General features: G+C 35.5%; 1 protein-coding gene across 3 annotated transcripts in view; it reads left to right on the top strand.

Moving 5' to 3' along the window:
- Positions 1-15,236, top strand: part of LOC139160902 (PRELI domain-containing protein 2-like) — a 73,951-nt gene extending 58,715 nt beyond the window's left edge. For all 3 annotated transcript variants that reach the window (XM_070739353.1, XM_070739355.1, XM_070739356.1), the window contains 4 exons: positions 320-480; positions 9,305-9,410; positions 12,387-12,451; positions 13,438-15,236. In XM_070739353.1, coding sequence (XP_070595454.1) covers positions 320-480; positions 9,305-9,410; positions 12,387-12,443 — 324 coding nt within the window. In that variant the 3' untranslated portion in view covers positions 12,444-12,451; positions 13,438-15,236. The remainder of the gene's footprint in view (positions 1-319; positions 481-9,304; positions 9,411-12,386; positions 12,452-13,437) is intronic.
- Positions 15,237-15,551: the final 315 nt, after the last annotated feature.

The raw sequence follows: 15,551 nt of genomic DNA, 5'->3' as shown, positions 1-15,551 counted from the left end.
AACAAACAGTTGATGCTTTCTTTTGGAACTGCTATGTTAAAGTAGACTTAAAAGAGAAATAAAATGCCACACTTTAAGTTGATGCTTTGCTTTAAAATGGCAACATTTAACAAGTTACTAAGCAGTGGAAATAACTAATAAAAGCTTGCATGTTTATCAAATGTCAATGTTGTATCAGTGGTTACATGTTACTGATAGATATTAGCCTTAATGTAACTATTAATGATTTTAAAAGAATGAAATTATTTACTAACATACGTAATCTGATCTTTTTTTCCTCACTCCATTTATTGACCATTATAAATGTTATATTTGACAGATTAGTATCCTGAAAGTATCAGAAGTCTACTTAGAAGAGGAGTCCTGGCTTAATATGCAAGATAGAATTATGTCTATGAAGACTCACTGTCTTACATGGACAGAGTATGCCACCCTTAATGAAGAATCAGTCTTCAGAGAAAGCTCTGCAAATCCAAATTGGTAAGGTATGGTAGGTTCATTTTTTAGAAAGTGGTATTTATATTTCCATTTCATGTATCACCTTCAATAGGAATAACTGAAGATTTTACCTTGGGCATCCATGATGGTTCTTAGTTATATAGTAAGACTGTAATTTTATGAACCACCAAACCAAGGACTGCTGGCTGCATGTATATTATGATGCATTGAAAACACTGATATGGGGCCCTTCTAAGACTTTAACATGCTCTTTTAGTTTGTCAAACAGCTTTCAATTGATAGGTAGGATGTCATGTAGCTCTATAAAAGTCATAAAAGATAGTATAAAAATGATCCTTCTGGTACCTGGTTGACTCTGAAGCCTCACTTTTATATTCTTTATACTGCTGTCATGATTTATCGGTTGCAATATTTTGTACCATTTTTCACACTAAGAAGTTGTCCATAAACATTTTATTAATAATCATTTTTTGGAAAACTGTTATAAATGAAAAAGAAACAACATTGGCAGACAAATATAAAACCAACAGTAACATCCTATTAAAATCACTAAAGCAAGAATGTGGTTCTGAAAATGTATTGATTTGTTTCTCCTTTTATATTTTTATAAAAAGACTCTGATGTAAATTTTAACCTTATGGCCTTTGGCATTCCAGGACTGCTATAGAGGAGGGGTTAATCAGCCTAAGTTCAGTGACAGGCATCCCACCTTGAAGGGAGAAATGCAACAAATCCCCTTTTTCAACATTTGCAAAACACCAGAACTTGCAACATTAGGAGAGGGAAAAGTGGGGAAGATAATGTAGAATCTGAAAGATCCAATCTTAGAAACATAGAAACATAGAAGATTGACGGCAGAAAAAGACCTCATGGTCCATCTAGTCTGCCCTTATACTATTTGCATACTATTTCATAATACTTCAACCAGAGAGAAAACTTTTACCATCCCTGCAGCTGATTTAAAATAATTATTTCCCACTGTTCACAAATAACAACTCTGTGTATTTTCTAAAATATGATTATACTTTAATAGTAAAGATTTCTTCAAATGAAGATGAACTTGGTTTTATTTTTGAGTTGTTTTGCAGTTCTGGAAAAATAAGCAAAAGTAATGAACCATTGATAAAAACAGGAGGAGGATCCAGACAATAGTCATATAAAAGAAGACTGTGTGAAACTTAAAAATTGTCTTGCATGTTATAAACAACTGACTCACTGCAATAATTTTTATTAGAAAGGCCCATGAAATAAAAATGTAGTGTAATAGTAACTGGCCCAAAGTTAATGTTTTATAAAAAAGTTAATGTTGGTTGAAGTAAAAGATATGTGGCTATTTTTTGACATATTTTTTTTAAGAGCTCCATTTTCCGCAAGAAACACACTTAGTAGATAATTAGAATGTACAGCAAATAATAGTCACTTAGTTGTATTACATGGACACACACAAATAAGGTGCTATTTGAGCAATGTGCTACATGAGCAATGTGGACTGGCACTCATTTTTCTGTGGTTTGAATATATGGAAAGCTGTGTGCAGGGCAGTTGTGGATTCTAACTTACCTTGTTGCTGGTTCACTTCCTCCAGTGCCTTGTACTGAAAAATGTGGAAAAAATAATATATTTTTTAAACAAGCCAAAAATAAAATAGTGACTTTATGCACAGTGCCAGAAACTTAGCTTCTCCACATGATCAGAAAAAAAATAAATAAATAAAAAGATGGTGGTTCCCACAGACTGGCGCTGACCAAACTGTTCTGTGATGCCATCTTGACATCACCAGCGAGTTGCTACCAGTTTGGGCAAACCAGTATGAATTAGGAGGGACCCACCTATGGTGCAGGGATATTTTTAGTCAGTTGGTTAGAATTAATTCGGTTAAATCTGTTGCCTGAGAAGGACATGCATTTGATTTCAGTCTTGATTTCAGTATCATTTTAAAACGGTTCCGCTCCAAAGCCCCTTGGGTGTGTGTACTTCCCTGTCAGCTGTCTCATAAAATGTGGTCAATCTTGTTCCTCCTTTGCCTTTGAGGGTGGGGGTGGGTGGGTTTGGAGGCGGGGGAGAAAGTGCTTGTGAACTTTTGTGTGAGTTTGCGTGTCCGTCCCCTCAGCAATTCCTGGCGGAGGGATGCTCATTTATTTATTTTATTTATTTATTTATTAGATTTGTATGCCGCCCCTCTCCGAAGACTTGGGGCGGCTCACAACAGTAATAAAAACAATATAGCAGTGGAACAAATCTAATGTTAAAACCCTATCATTATTTAAAAAACCCAAACAGCACATTCATATCAAACATAAAACAAAGTATTAAAAAAAAAAAGCCTGGGGGAAAGGTGTCTCAACTCCCCCATGCCTGGCGGTATACGTGAAAGCAGCCCTCAAAACTTGGTCTGCATTTATTAATTGGATTTGTATGCCGCCCCTCTCCACAGACTCGAGGTGGCTCACAACATATCAAGAAACATAACAATATATCTGGAATCCAATTAAAATGACTGAAAAAAACTTAAAAAGTTCTAATATAATTTAAAAGCGTTTGTTAACTTTTTGTGGCTCACTTAAAGACTGGAGTTGTAGAGGATGAAAAAGACAGCAAATCAGTTGGGAATATATTACAAAAGTATATTGGTCAGCTTCTTATTCTGAAGTGAGAGGGGCATTTAGGTTGATATGATTTTCACCCTGAGTTAAAATAATTGAAACAGTAAAGGGCATTGGTTTATCTTTTACTTGTTTTTCGCTAAAACACACCTATATTCTAATTCCTGTTGGACTCTTAACATTAATCAGGGCTTCAAATGATAATGGCAATGATTCTGAATTTTCATTTCAGTAGCCAGGATGTCTTTTCAAGTGCCAGTTGAGCTAGCAAGAGGAGAAAAGGACAAACATTTTTGTAGATTGTATAAACAGAACCCATGGTTCCTCAAAATAAAGGGATTTCTAAGGATTCTGTGTAAACTCTGATGTAGCCCCAGAATTTAATTTGGAAAGGGGGAATATACAGTATTATCAAAAGTTTCAGCAGAATGGTCAACAAAAGCTAGCTTGTGCGACATGACTGCTGATAGACTTCAATAAAAATTCCCTTGTATGAAAAAGTAAATTGACATGTTATATTGTTAGCTATTTCATATCACGGACCAGCTCTTTATAATCTGGTGCATTATTTTCTTCGAAGCTTCCCAACCACTAAGTAATCATTTGTTCCCTGATGATAAAATCACATAGGCTAATGAACAATGGGAAGTAAAGACAGAGAATGATCCATCAAGTTTACCTTGCAATTTGCAATTTGAGTGTCAACCTTGTCTTCTCATCTGTTAACCTCGGACAGCACTTATAGCCAAATGTAGGCTGATCTCTTTAGTTTATATTGACAATAAAACAAAGGAAAAACACTCTGGATCAGATAAAAAAGCATACCTGTTTTATCTATTATTTTTTTCAATGCAGTAGTAAAGCAGGTGCTTTCAGGAAGCTCACAAATCTAAATTTCTCCCTTTATGTATATTTACTTTATTTGTGTATTTCATTTTTTTATTTTACAATTGATCCTGAATAACAAACCATGTTGAGGACCCAGATTGTTGGAGGCAATATGCTGACTCTGTATACTGCTTAGAGAGGGCCATAAAAGCGTTATGAAGCATTACTTAAGTGCTATTGGTATGTTAGTTTACACTGTGCCATTCTGTTTAATTAATTTTAAAGATTCTTTGAAAAATACTTTTCTATTATTTTCTACAGTGAATCTATTGTATATACCACTCAGTCACTCATGTTTGTTTGTAACCTTCAATTTGGCAAAACTGCCTCATAGGGCAACAGTTTTTTCAACCAATTTACTTCAGGTGAACTAATTTATAGAATGATCCCAAATCCCATCTTGAAATTTGGCCCACTTCTGGCTTCTTTACAGTGAAGGGCTACCAATTTTTTTACTACCACACTGTGGGCGTGGCTTATGCAGGACATCCTGCATTTTCTTTCAACATCTTTCAATGCAAATTGGATGCTCCCACTGTATTCCCCAGCATCCGGGCAGTAGCCCACCCCTGCTTCTTTAGCATAGCCACATTATAATGGTCAACTGCTATCATGTGATTTCCATTGCTGCCAGACAACTTTTCATAGTCATTGGGGAAGCTAGCAGGGAGTTTAAAATCAATTGTGGCAGGCCTGCAGGCAGGCAGGCGGGCGGGCAGGCGGGCGGGCGGGCAGGCAGGCAGGCAGGCTTCTGATACTCCCTGCTATATTTTTCACTAGGATTCAATAAAGAGCTGGCAGGAGGTTGGAAATTGCTCCATTCTCACTGACTTTTTTGCCCAACAATGAACATTCTCTTTCTGTGTTTAGGTAAGGAATATCTCTGCAATAATGACCCAACAGGACATGGGTTGTCTAAATAAGACTTAGTCGGAGAGAGACCTTCATGGATACTGAATGTTCTTTGCCATGGCTAGTTAGTTTATTTTGAAGTCTTTCCATCCAGCTTAAGTCATTTCTGCTCCTATATTTAAATTCCAGTAATGGCAAAAGCCTTTGGCAATAAATTAAAAAAATGAAATATTTGCATGGCAACATTGTTGATAAAGTAACTTAAGAGAGAAGTTCACAAAAATTAATTCATTAGAAAAGATAGCAGAAAGCAAGAGGGCTGGATATTCTAAGAAAAAAAATGGTGTGAAAGTATCCAGAATCAATGTTTACCAAATGAATAAAGTTCTTATAATGTCAACACAGAATTACTGAAGACTATTGCACCTTGAAAAAGGTTGAAGCACTTTGAATTTTCCTAGCTAAAGAATGCTAGTATTGCTTTTGACAATACCTGAAAGATACAGTTTGAAATTATAGCAGGATCATTTCTTCCTTTTTAATTTACAGCTTGCTGATCCTCTTTGTCATAGTGTGCATTGCAAAATATGTTTTTCCCCAATAATCATAGAAATCGAGGAGGTAAAATGGCAAAGTTAGCTTGGCTGTCTACTTCCCAAAGCATCTCATGTTGAAATATGTGGAAAATTAGTCTTTGATCCTTGATCTGGAGAAAAAGGATTTCTAGACATCCTATTCTAATCCCCAGGAGGAGCATTTGGGTTTAAAAAGTCAAACTGAATGTTGCAGCTCTAAGTTTTCTAAGCTCATCTAATTTCTGCTTGCTAGTAGAGGGGTTAAGGAATATAATTTAGTTTTCTATTGGAATAGCTCTGAATGCTAAAAATGTTAACCGGTTAAATTTATATTGGTAAATATTTCAAAATTTGGTGAACAGTGGAGCCTGTATATTGAGCAGCACTAATTCTAAAATGCAGTTCTATTTTCTTTTCATGTTGTCAGATGGTATACATAGATCTTTGAGCTTCTCAGATACAGGCATGTTCAGTTATTAATGGGCAAGAGGTTACTTTTTCATTCTAAATCACATGAGAAATTAATGTTGAGGAATATCTTCATTTGTAAATGACGGATGATGTTTTATTGGGGTGATTGGATTCAACAATTTAAATCCCTTGATTTCTAGCAATTGTCTTAAAGATATCTCGATATTATGTGTTGAAAATGACTTGCCTATAATTGTACAGCAGTATATGTAACTGAATAGTACATCTTGGATGATGTAGCAGCCTTTTAAGGATCCATAAGAGTTCTGATACTTGAACATGAACTAACAATTCAATGTTATAAGGAATTAGAAAGTTAAGATGAAAGTTAGCATTAATTATAGTATCTGAATTGTAGAATGAAGGATTTGAAGGACTAGGTTTGGAATATCATCGAGTCCAGGTATTAAGAAACATGTATATGTCTTATGATTTAAAAATAAAAAAAATATCAGAAAATATATCTCCAGAAGATATTATTTCATATTTACTGGAACACTCAAAGTCTCTGAAAATGTGTTTTTGTCAGAGGATCTGAGGACAAAGATCAAGCCAATCAAGTGTTGATCTGATTGTGAATTAATTCTACAGATCTTCCCTTCCCCACTACCTGCATTTATTGGTTTCTCTTTTTTTGGTCAGTTTAGCTTTATTTATTATAATGTATCTAAGGGGTTTTTTTCCATATAATACTCCCCCCCCCCCCCTTGGTGCTGCAGATTTCTATATTTCACTATTAAATTAAAGAACAACAGAGGGACGTGCAACAATCATATATAAATGGTAACCAGCACAAAAACTGGCTGTTCCTGCAATAAATACTTTGTTAATATGAACATGCCAGCCATTCTTTTGTGTATTCCAATCCTTGTTCAGTCAATGGTTCTGAATTATACCAGCTGTGCCAGTAACCAAAGTACCTGCCAATTTTGGGAGCTTCAGGGAAACAATGTCAAGAATGAGAAGTGCACTCCAGAAATTTTTGCATTGTCATTTAGAGTGCTATTGTAAACATTTGTGTCTACAGTAGTACCTCCTGCAATTTTCTGTAGTATATTACACACGACTCTGATTTCAAAGGCATATCTGTGTAGTGCAATGAAATTGTGAATTAGCCTTAATTTTGATGCTGGGGACATGGGGCTGAGGAACAATAACTTTATATTTTCTGAGAGGATAAAGGAGGAAGTTGGAAATCAAATATCCACTTCTGTTTTAGAAATTGTATTGAATATTGACATAAACTTTTTAAAATCTTTAAATAATAATAATTTATTAGATTTGCATGCCGCCCCTCTCTGAAGACTCGGAGCGGCTCACAACAACATAAACAGTGTATGTTTGACTCATCTAAAATATCAGGATGCTAACAATTTCTAGTTTATGTTGCATAAAAACTACTGTCCCCAGCAATTACCATATCTTTATTTCATAATGTGATCTTCACATTTTATAATGCAATAAAGCAATTACAGGGGAGGGGGTGTTTACAATAATTTGCCTAGCTCCACCTTCTCCAATCATGCATGCATATTTCTGAGGTATTTATAGAATCATGGCTCAAAATAACTGTGAATGTTTACTATAGACATGTTTTGCTTTCTGATATTCATAGTTACTACTGTTGGGCGAACCGAATCTGCACAATTCGGGTCCATACCAAATTTTGCGGAGTTCAGCATACCGAACCTGAACATGATTTTTAAAAAAAATTCGTGCTCCGGTTCGGCGTTTGTGCTGAGCGCTGCGAAGCCCCACCACCTCCCCCTCATCTACTGAGAAGAGGAGGAGGAGCCGGGCGCCGGTGGCGGTGGAGGAAGGCGAACACCGGGGAGCTGTCGGCCAGTTGGGAGACTGGGAGGCAGACACAAAAGGAGCTTGGGAATCCCACGAAGAGATTCTGGGGGCGGAGCTTTGACATCACGTATACCGGCAGGTTGCTAAGGACGCCAAGATGATCACTTCCTGGATTCTGGGGGCAGCACTAGAATAATGGAGGGAGGATGGAATCCAGGAAGTGATCACCTTGGCGTCCTTAGCAACCTGCTGGTATACGTGACATCAAAGCTGCTCCCCCGGAATCTCTTCGTGGGATTCCCCATCTCCTTTTGCTTGCAGCGCCGCAAGCAAAGGGAGGTCTTTTCATGTAATTTTTTTTAAAATTTTTACATGAAAGGACCTCCCTTTGCTTGCGGCGCCACTGTGGCGTCCTTTTTCGTAGAAATAAAAATAAATAAATAATCCGTATAAATAAAAAATGATGGGATTCCGGGGGCGGAGCTTTGACGCCACAGACTGTTCGGGTTCGGCCGAACTTTGCGTGAAGTTCGTCCGAGCTCGCCAAACGGAACACCGTTGGGTTCGGCCATCACTAATAGTTACGATTATATCACTATCAAATATCTAAAGCAGTCTGTTGCTTAGCAATCTGGCAAAGTAAAGCTACTTCTCTCTTTATTTTTCCTCTTAATCTTAATAGTCTAGTTTAAAATTGAATAAGTAGCACAGATAGTTTGGTGCTGTCAAGTTAATCAAACAAATTGATGATATATCAATAGATATAATCTGGACGTGCCTTTCATAATTACCAGTGCAAGCTTTTTAAAAAGAAAAATTAACAATATTCAGTCAGATTTCTTCTGAGGAAGATAAACAGTGGATTACAGCCTTGTTGCTTTTCAATTAGGAATGGTGAAATTTGATAGTTTTCTTTTTTTATATGGATATTTTAGTTCTTCCAGCTTTGAAAGTGATAATTACTGATAAGTTTTGGGGAAGAGGGAAATGGTTATCTGTAGTTTCTTTGGTTCACACATGTATTCAAGACATGATTATTAAATGCCATTAGAGAAAACAGTGTTGTCACATTACTACAGTAAAACATTGCAACCCATATTATATGCATCCCTATTTGTAGGGCTAATTTAGAGCAAATGTTCTCAACATTTTCATTAATAAAACACTTTAATGAATTTTAAAACAGAATATATTACATATTTACATATTTATTCTAAAACACTATAGCACTTATATTGTATGTTATATATTATATTTGCATCATACAGGCATATTTTGATGACGTAAGGAAGATGCAGAATTTTAATGAACTAGAAATAAAAACACAGTCAAACTCCCCACAATTTTATAGTATGTGATAAGTGATCTTGAAAAGATGATTTTGAACATTTTCTAAGCTTTGACCTCATTATTTTTTATTTTTTATCTAAGAACAGTTTAACACATTGTTCTGGAATTTGCATGACAACGAAAATATATGAAGCCTTTTTCTATTTGTATATTTGACTCATTCTTTTTGTCTTTAGCAAATGTGAGTGAGTGGATTCTTTATTAGTGGACTTTTCTAGTCTTATGCATGAAGGCAATTGGGTGATCTTACTACATGCATTCTAGGCATTGTAGACAATGGTCCAATTCAGTTACATTTTTATTTCTTAGGACAGAGTATGTTCTGAAAGGAAATATAACAGTAAAAGGGACTGGCTTGCTGAATTGTTTACTGGAGATTTTTGCAAAATCCTTTTTAAATCAAGGAGTCAGAAGGGTAAGTGCTTTATTTTTTAAATATAATTCCTAGGTTCTTGAAATCTAATGTGCTTTCTTCTGTTACATGCAATATTCTAGTTGTTTTACATTAAAATGTGTCAAAAAGTATTGGTACAGAAGACTGGTACAGAATTAGGTCTAATGTTTATAAAGAACCACAGGAAAATAAAAGACTTAATGCATGACATTGTGGGGAAATAAGAAAATGTTCAATAAGGGACGGTGAATAAAGATAATAAAACAAGGAAATAGAGGAGATTACAGAAAGACCAGGGGAAGAGATAGATAAATCAATAAATAAATCAACAAATAAAACAAGAAGAGAAGAATAAGACAATAAAGACTTATGGATCAAATAAGGGACAATATATATTCAGAGATCAAAAAATGGGATTGGATAAAAGGAAAGATATTTTTGAAGAGAAGATAGAGGCTTCGGCAGATCCTTTGGAGGTATAGCAGCAAAATATAGTAGAGATGAAAGAAATGTTTGGGTTAAATAGGAAAGATATAGACCAGTGATGGCAAACCTTTTTTCCTCAGGTGCCAAAAAAGCGTCCACGCAGGCTATCAAACCCATAATTCAATGCCTGGAGAGGGTAAAACAGCTGCCCCCCCCCCGAGGCCCTCTGGAGGCTGGAAACAGCCTGTTTCACCACTTCTGGTAGGCCCAGTAGGTTCATGTTTCACCCTCCCCAGGCCCCAAAGGCTTCCCTAGAGCTGGCAGAGGGTAAAAAGCAGACATCACTCCGTGTGCCACCTGTGGCACCCATGCTATAAGTTCATTATCACTGATATAGAAAGAGACAAAGACCCAAGGGAGGAGTTTGAGAGACAGGTAAAAGAATAAGAATTGAAATACAGTGGTACCTCTACTTACGAACGCCTCTACTGACGAACTTTTTGAGATACGAACCCAGTGTTTAAGATTTTTTTGCCTCTACTTCCAAGCCATTTTCACCTTACGAACCCGAGCCGTTGCTGCTGGGATGCCCTGCCTGCAGACTTCTGTTGCCAGCTGAAGCACCCCTTCTTGTGCTGTTGGGATTCCCCTGAGCCTTCCCTCGCTGGGATGCCCCGCCTGCGGACTTCTGTTGCCACCCAAAGTGCCCGTTCTTGTGCTGCTGGGATTCTCCTGAGGCTCAGGAACTCTTGTGCTGCTGGGAATCCCAGCAGCACAAGAACGGGCACTTCAGGTAGCAACGTAAATCTGGAGGCAGGGATTCCCAGTGAGGGAAGGCTCAGGAGAATCCCAGTAGCACAAGAAGGGGGGCTTCGGGTGGCAACGGAAGTCTGGAGGCAGGGATTCCCAGCGGGGCAAGGCAAAATGACAACTTTTAGGATGGGTTTGCATGCATTATTTGCTTTTACATTCATTCCTATGGGGAAAATTGTTTCTACTTATGAACTTTTCTACTTATGAACCTGGTCATGGAACGAATTAAGTTCATAAGTAGAGGTACCATTGTAGTAAAATAGACAACAGATCATGGTTAGAAAGGGAATGCTGTTTAATATAAGATTGGCTTTATTGAGAGCTAGAATAGAGATAGAAACAAGATCAAGAGGAAATATCATTATATGTATTTTTATATAATATATTAAAAGTAATTGCTAGATGTAAAGATTAAATGCTGAAAGATGGTATCACTATGTATATTTAAATAATATTATGATTAAAATGGTGCACAAAAATACAGAACAACTAAAGGAAGGAATGATAAATTTTGAACCTGAATTGTAAAAAATATTATTTATTGGGCAGTACCATTCTTTAAATCATATATTACTTGCAATTGATCATTAGTCATTTATATATTCCTTTCCCCCCTCTTCTTTCCTAACTCCTATATTAGAAGCAGCAATGGTATGAGGAAGAAAGGAAAAGTATTTTTCACACTGTGAACATAATTGATTCAATAAATAACATGTTAAGATTCCTAGTGCAAAACTCAAGAGTTCTCACATTTGTCAGTTCGTGCTGTATTTAGTAAATGGTGGCAAACTTAATTTAGATGGATGAGCTGTATTAGTCAGTTCTCACTTCCTGTGGAGATGATGAAAACAGAAAAAGGAGCTGCAAGTTCCAATATTTAAAGTTTATAAAGAAGCATTTTGCAAGCCATCCTGAATTTTTAAAATGTGGATCATTTGGGTTATTGGTTTGTAACTGATCCAAAGTTCGCACGGTAAACATAACTTCCAAATTCTATTATGAAAAGAAGATTTGATGGTGTACTGATGGTGTACTGCTGCCAGTTCTTTGTTATATATACAGATATTTCTCCTTTAACAGAGAACAAAAAGATCCCAATTAGTGTGGGGCCCTGAACTACCGCCACTGACATCCATATCTGAAAAGAAACAGAATACAGTAAATACTAGAATCAAACTAACAAATTCTGATAAGTATGCTGGTGCAAATTGCAACAAGATAAAGCTCTAGCTTCCAGATACATATATGTATATGTGAGTATGTATATATATATGTGTGTGTATGTATATATATGTATGTATGTACAGTATATGTATACACACACTCATATTGTCACCCCACCTCCTGAAATATTTGCAGGTTATGAGCAGAAATACATTCAGAATTACTAGCTCAAAGCCAGCAGTTTATTCACAAAATGTTAAGAATGTACAAGAGAAACTTATTTAGGAACATGCAAATTGTTTTGTTTCCTAGTTTTCTATGTAGATTTTTACTTGAGAGCAACTTTTCCAAAATCGTATATTATGGATAGAATTATAGAATGCCCTGTTGTTTGACTACAACCCTTAGGACTCTTTTGATCTTATCCTGAAGGTTAGCAGTTTATCAATGAAACTTGTGTTTCCATGCAGTCGTATTCCAAGAGGTGACTCTAATTGTATTAGCAAGAGATTTGGGTTGACACTTGAATATGCATAGGGTTATTTGTAAAATATATAGATTTCAAAGTGATCTAGTCTGTGATGTTTTTTACAGAGTATTACAATCATGGAGAGGATTCTGCATGACCAGTTTGGAGGGCCTGTTTTATAATGAAAAATGTGAGTGTGCAGATGAACTGTTTTATTCAATGCAATAGTTAACCAAGAAAGTTAAAAGATTTTATAATCGATTTGATTCTGAGCTTATATGAATAATCTAATACTTGCTTATACAAGAACTTTCACAAGTTTTTTATGATTCATATTGTAGAGTTAGCCTGAGGCAGCCACAAAAAGCAAGAGTGATGCTTCCTTAGTGTTCCCATGCATGAGGATGCTTCTTGTTCTAAGGTCTTAATAAAGCCATACTAGGCTTTGCTTCTGCCTTGAATAGTACTTGAAACATTTGGTTAAATTGTAATAACAGATTTTGCCAAATAAATAGTCTTTTATGTCTGTTGCTATAGAATTGTTTTCTAAACAGTATGTACGTGTACTCTCACACACATACATTTAAATATGTTAAAGGGTTAAATAAGGTTCAGGAGGGAAGTGTTTTTAATAGGAAAGTGAACACAAGAACAAGGGGACACAATCTGAAGTTAGTTGGGGGAAAGATCAGAAGCAACATGAGAAAATATTATTTCACTGAAAGAGTAGTAGATGCTTGGAACAAACTTCCAGCAGACGTGGTTGGTAAATCCACAGTAACTGAATTTAAACATGCCTGGGATAAACATATATCCATTGTAAGATAAAATACAGGAAATAGTATAAGGGCAGACTAGATGGACCATGAGGTCTTTTTCTGCCATCAGTCTTCTATGTTTCTATGTTTCTATGTTTCTATACAGAGAGAGAGAGAGAGAGAGAGACAGACAGACAGACAGACAGACAGACAGACAGACAGACAGATAATAGTATCTAACTCTCTCCCAGGTATATTTAAATGAGTTGTTCTGAAGTTGGCTAATGCAAAATAGAAATTCAATCAATCAATCAATCCATCCATCCAGTGGCTCTAGGAAAGAGAATAAATGACTCTTGATTGCTTTGTAGTTAATATTTTTATAAGATATTTATTGCTTCTTCCCCCCCCCCCCCAGGAACTAAAGTCTTCATATATTTAAGTTGATACATAGCAACTACATCCTTATTTCCAGCCTTGGATTTTACTGAAGTTAACCCTATGGGTTGTTTTAATGAAGAAAATATTGTTGAAGAGAAGAGAAAGATTTGCAGTCTCCTCTAAGTGTCATACATGGAATGACATAATTTGAACAGTATGTGCTCCAGAACGGCCAAGGAGAAAGAAATATTATTTTGAAAAATGTATCACTGTGTAGTTGTTCTCTGATTTCAAAGTTGTAAATATTTATAAGAAACCATCCGTTTGAAAAATAGGTCCCAAATCTTTAGTTTTAAGGAAAAGCTTATTAGCCCAAAGGAATAAGCTTTTCCTGTATTTTAATATGCATACTTTTTTTTGACAGAATATATTTCATGGAAACTGAAAAAATTAAGAGATGATGTGAATTTATACTATATGACTATCTAAGAATAAGAATTTAGTTTTTAAAAAATATTGATTCTGCTATAGTATAAAATCATAAACATACACAAATGCTACAGTATTAATATATTTTGGACTGTCAGTACAGCCCTTAAAAGGTGAACCATTGCAAAACATTTCAGGGTACCTAAATTTGTAAATGCTTAGGGTTTTTTAATAGTATCTATCTGAATACAGAATGGCAAACCATTTTTGTAGTGTAAAACTTTTTCAGTGATAGTATTTAATTAATTCATTTGAAGTCCAGTTGGATGAAATAGAAGATTAACTTGAGGCCTCCTGTTAAGTATAACTAAACAGTCTGCTTGAAGTGTGAAATGTATTTGATAAAAAGATATAGACTTCAAGGTCATAAGATTCTAATGGGTCTTTAAATTCTTTGTAGACTAGTGAGGATATCAGGCTTATGAAAAGCATTGACATACCTACATATAATCTATATATTTGTTCACTATTGGTATATCAAGTAGCTGAAGTACCAAGGGGTAGTTAGTGTATCCACCCAGAACTAGAAAATTAATTGCATTAAATAAATGTTATCAACATCAAATGGAGATCTGGGTGATGCTTAAATAAATATTTGAATTTCAAATTGCTTATGTTTTGATTAAATAAAATTATGTTCTGGGGAAATAGAGATATTGTTTCAACATACAGCTTTCCAAGCTGCACTTTTATGATGATTTACCAAACACAGCAGTTCTATTGGGCCATTTTTAATTTCTTTCAGCAGTGAGATGGTCTAACCATTTGAACGGCTGTTGGACAGCTGGCTAATGGACCCAAAAAGTGTGCCAACTACCTGCTGCTTCCCTACACTTTTTCCTCTCTTTTATTAAACATGTTGAAAGCAGGATGGATGTTCCCACCAATATGAATATTAAGCAACAGTGGACACAATCCTTCTTTCCTGCTGTGTTTGAAATTTACCCTCATTTTTCTGTACGGGAATGAAACATATCGGAAGAAAGCAAAAAAAGAAGAAAATTAATATGCATTGTAATTGTCACAAAGGAAGGATTGATATATGAAGGTTCCTCTTACAGTTAAATTCTGAAGATAAACAAAACTGCCACCGAAAAATACACACATACATCCATATAATATTATCTAGAACATAATAGAAATAGTGAGCCTCTAAGGAAGTTGTTAAGAATTATTTTGTTAGATGGATGTAAAAATGCATCATTATTGATTCAAAAGTTTTTTATGTTATCATTTTACAATTATGGTAACTTGCCATTTAGTAGGTGTTTCATGAATAGCAAGATGTGCATCAGCCAGTTGTAGAAGGGCTAATGGGCTATAATAAAAGAAGCATTGTATTAAAAATATTTGAAGTTGTTATTCCCCTTTTATCTATCACACCTAGAACATAGTGAATAATTCTGGGTATTGCATTTCCAAAAAGATTGACAAGTTAGAATAAGTTCAGAGGAGGGCAAGAAAATTAATACAGAGAGAGGACAAACTAAAAGAACTTAGAATACATTGGAGAAAAAAACTGAAAGAAGTTATCTTGGGATTCAAATACATGAAAGTATGCCATAGAGAAGATGGCCAGGAACTATTTTAATTGCCATGGAAACAAGGTCCAGAAATAATAGCCAACAAAACATAAATAACTACATACAAATGATTGTGGGG

Source organism: Erythrolamprus reginae, chromosome 2 (genome assembly GCF_031021105.1).
Source record: "Erythrolamprus reginae isolate rEryReg1 chromosome 2, rEryReg1.hap1, whole genome shotgun sequence".
Lineage (NCBI taxonomy): Eukaryota > Metazoa > Chordata > Lepidosauria > Squamata > Dipsadidae > Erythrolamprus > Erythrolamprus reginae.
This window is presented reverse-complemented; position numbering and strand designations above follow the sequence as displayed.